This window comes from Argentina silus, assembly GCF_951799395.1.
Source record: "Argentina silus genome assembly, chromosome: 5".
NCBI classification, from domain to species: Eukaryota; Metazoa; Chordata; class Actinopteri; order Argentiniformes; family Argentinidae; genus Argentina; species Argentina silus.
This window is the reverse complement of record NC_139659.1, coordinates 3,930,495-3,934,747: the sequence shown is the minus strand read 5'-3', so window position 1 is coordinate 3,934,747 and position 4,253 is coordinate 3,930,495. Positions and strand designations below refer to the sequence as shown.

The window sequence follows — 4,253 nt, the reverse complement described above, 5'->3', positions numbered from 1 at the left end:
TGTGTGTGTGTGTGTGTGTGTGTGTGTGTGTGTGTGTGTGTGCGGGCCTGCATGCGTGCGGGTGCCTGCGTGCATGTGTGCATGCATGTTTGTGTGTGTGTGTGTGTGCGCATGTGTGTGTGTGCATGTGTGCGTGCGTGCGTGCGTGCGTGCGTGCGTGTGTGTAGACTCACTGAGGCTGTGTCCTGGGCTCAGGCCTTTCCCGTCCAGAGGCAGATTGAATGGCTGCTGCACCTTGGTTCGGATTATTCTGGAATAAAACAGTTGGAGGATCAGTCAGCTGGTCTGACAGGTGTAATGCTCTTTATTACACATACACATCAGTGGAGGCTGGTGGAGGTGGAAATGGGAGGACGGGCTCATTGTAACACATGGAATTATTGGATTATTCCGTTCTATGTGTGACAATGAGCCCGTCCTCTGATTTCTACCTCCACCAGCCTCCCCTGGTGCACTTAGAAATATGAAATATGAACATAAAATAATGCTGTCATTTGGGCAGGTGCTTTTTTTGCAAAGCAACGTATCGATCACCACATTCAGAATGTGTGTGTGCGTCCTACATGCAGTATCTAACTCTGCTCATGCCAGCCCCATCATCCAACCCAATGGGCCATCTGGACTCATATTTGGCAACGTTGAATATTGTGCCATTGGGGTGAACTGTGAAAAATCACAAGGAAATTAAAAAGTCCAAATAACCTATCCTTTTCCGTTAAAAAATGGTTATCTCGTATATTGCTCGGGAGATATCGATTCGATGATTTCAATTCGATGATTTCGATTCGATGATTTCAATTCGCTGATTTCAATTCGATGATTTCAATTCGATGATTTCAATTGGACGATTGATCGGTCCCGTCACCTGTTGATGGAGCTGACGCTGGGGACCGTGTCGCTGTCACAAACGCCCTCGGCCAGCAGCCGGTCTCGGATCTCCCAGGCGAACATGGTGGGGTTCTGCCGCTTGTAGTCGGCGATCTTATCCACCACCTTAGGAGTGGCCACCTTGGGCTTGGAGCCCCCGATCACGCCCGGCTTGATGCTGCCTGTCTCATAGTAGCTGGAGAGAGGGGGACAGATAAGATGGAGGGGGTTTGAGAATCAAGGCAGCAAAACAATAGTCCTGAATGTCGTTGTTAAGAGAGTCTGACTGCAGGGTGGTTTAAACCTCGGGGAAATATCCTCCCCTTTAGTATGGTAGGGTAGGGTAGGGTAGGGAAGGGTAGGGAAGGGAAGGGAAGGGAAGGGTAGGGTAGGGTGGGGTGGGGTAGGGTAGGGTAGGGTAGGGTAGGGTAGGGTAGGGTAGGGAAGGGAAGGGAAGGGAAGGGAAGGGAAGGGTAGGGTAGGGTAGGGTAGGGTAGGGTAGGGTAGGGTAGGGTAGGGAATAAGATGGTGGTTTGTGGTACCTGGTCATGGCACCAGTGGAGTGTAGGGTGAGTAGTGAATAAGAGACAACGCTAGTTTGGGTTCACGGTCTCAGTGTCTTCTAGGTGAGCAATACTGTGTCCTAAGAGTGTAATAGGCTATTAACAGTGTCACCCTGTGGTTGAAGGTGTGTGTGTGTGTGTGTGTGAGGTGGCGGTGGCCCTACTCACCGTCCTAGGATCTTGCTGACACAGCCGTGGCTGACTCGTAGCTGGCGGGAGATGTCACAGGGACGGACCCCCTGGTGGGCCATGTCCACGATGCGCTGGCGGATCACCTCCGGGAGCGGACGGCCGTTCACAAACATTCCGCCTAGTTGGTTAAGACCCCCATGACCTGGGGGAGGAGGGGGGATGAACACACATAAATGTCCTGGAACCTGAGACCGCTAGCTAGGCTGTTACATTACCACCCACGTCACGATACCTCACACACACACACACACACATGCACACCCGCCCGCAAGTACACACACGCACGCACGCACACATGCATACCCGCCTGCAAGTACACACACACACACACACACACACACACACACACACACACATGTATACCCACTCGCAAGTACACACACACACACACACACACATGCACACCCGCCCGCAAGTACACACCCGCACGCACACATGCATACCCACCCGCAAGTACACACCCGCACGCACACATGCATACCCGCCCGCAAGTACACACCCGCACGCACACATGCATACCCGCCCGCAAGTACACACACACATGCACACATGCATACCCGCTCGCAAGTACACACACACATGCACACATGCATACCCGCTCGCAAGTACACACACACACACACACACACACACACACACACACACACACACATGCACACCCGCCCACAAGAACACACACACGCACGCACACACCCACACGCGTGTGAATGCACGCCTGCAAGCACGCACACACGCGCACACGCACACACACACACACACACACACACACACACATGGTTAGACAACGGTGGATCGAGGCTTATTCTGTTTATTTTGTCTAGAAAAGGGATTACGCTCCTGTAAGTTATTTTTATACATACAGATATGACTATGAAATACCACCGACTAGCTTCCCCTTTTTTATTCATACTGAGAGAAAAAAATACATGAATGAATAGAATAAGCCACATATTTAAACTATCTATAAATTAGAGTAGAAATGTTAGCAAACAACAAAAAATAGCACCCATGGGATAAAGGTGGGTGGATTTAATTGGATAATTGGATTTCCAGTCTACTAATGGGAAGAAGACAGGTATTAGAACCTGGAAGTACAATTCAGCAGTAATGGTTGAAATACAGTACTACTAAATAAAATGGTATTTCCTGACAAAACAGTACATTTCTTAATGAAATGAGCAATTCCTGCTAGAGCCATACACATTAAAAGGCATTGATGCTCCTTCAAATTCCTTGGTTAAAATAAAGGTTTAACACATGTGTTTGTCACATTTGTATTTGATGAGTGAAGTGCAGATTTGATGAGTCCAAGATTTTGTGTAATTTATTTAAACGTTTGAGGACTGAATGATTACTTAAAGTAGACAAAGTGGCCTAATCAAAGAGCAATTACTTTCAATATAGTTGTAGTCTGGTGACCGGTTTGAGTGATGCACATGTCCAACATATTATTGCGCGTGAAAGAAGCTAGGCGGTTCTGTTACAACTGACCACATGCATAATCTAGTATTCTTATAAAATAATGACATAAATAAGAAGTGTAACTGACCAATAAAGTCGGATCTAGCTAGAATTTTGACAGCCTCTGGTCTAGACAGCTCTGCGCAAGTCTTCCACATTCTAGACGTTCTGAATCCCGGTTCTGAATCCCGGTTCTGACCTCTAGATTCCTCGCTCCGGGTTTCCTATAGGACACAGAAGGCAGCGAGAGGTTGGGTAGTCATTCCTCGCAGATGAAGTGAGTTTATCCCTAAATTTGTTCTTAATGATAGTCGGGAGAGGGACTGGGAAAGATTTACGTAACTATACTCTACCTTACGCATTTATGTGTTGACAAAAATAGATATTGAATAGAGTGAAACTACCATTTCAAAATTAATCGTAAACAAGTAAATTATATTAACATTCTTTTTTAAAGTCCGACTGAATACAAAAATGTATAGGCCTAGGCTATTTTGGCAAATTGTCTTAAATAGCCCGCTATTCTGTTGGTATAATTTGAAACAAGAGCCCTGCAGTGATACCTAAACAAATGAATTTCCTATAATGTAGTTAAATTAGTTGTTAATTCCTCGTTTATAAAATGGTTATTACAAAGATCAAGCTACCTAGCTGAATCCGCAAGGCCCACGGGCTTAGGCCTACAAGCCACAAGACCGTGTGGATTTTAGTGCTAAATCACCTCTTTTACTACGTTTTTCAGTGTGGAAAAAAAATATGCAAATTGATGACAGATTTTGGCATCAGACGCATTTCAGTATCCGATATTAATGAATACAGTCAAATGATTACAATATAAGGAATGCAAGGAGACTGCCTGCAATCTTAGTAGAAATCATTAGTGTGAAAAGGATTTAGAAAAATGTTGTGGTATTTTGGCAGAGAGGATTTTCATATATCCTAAAGTAAGCCTATCATAATTTAATATGTGAGTGACTCGTGTTTTGCCACTTTGCCCGAGATGTTGGTGAAACAATAGGCAGATATCATGTACCAATGCGATATGGAACATTCATTCCCTTGCGTTTAGACTTATGAATCAGTAATGCCGGACCACTTGGGAATGACGCTTCTCATACAGTTATACTTAGCAATTGTAATTTACAAAATCAAAAATCGACCTATTCTTAG

At 45.5% G+C, this 4,253-nt stretch overlaps 1 protein-coding gene across 1 annotated transcript in view; it reads right to left on the bottom strand.

The window, feature by feature from the left end:
- Positions 1–3,241, bottom strand: part of pax8 (paired box 8) — a gene marked incomplete at its 5' end in the record, with an annotated part of 11,447 nt that extends 8,206 nt beyond the window's left edge. The window contains 4 exons of the mRNA XM_083670442.1: positions 174–250; positions 866–1,063; positions 1,599–1,764; positions 3,172–3,241. Of these exons, the coding sequence (XP_083526568.1) occupies positions 174–250; positions 866–1,063; positions 1,599–1,764; positions 3,172–3,241 (511 nt within the window). The remainder of the gene's footprint in view (positions 1–173; positions 251–865; positions 1,064–1,598; positions 1,765–3,171) is intronic.
- Positions 3,242–4,253: the final 1,012 nt, after the last annotated feature.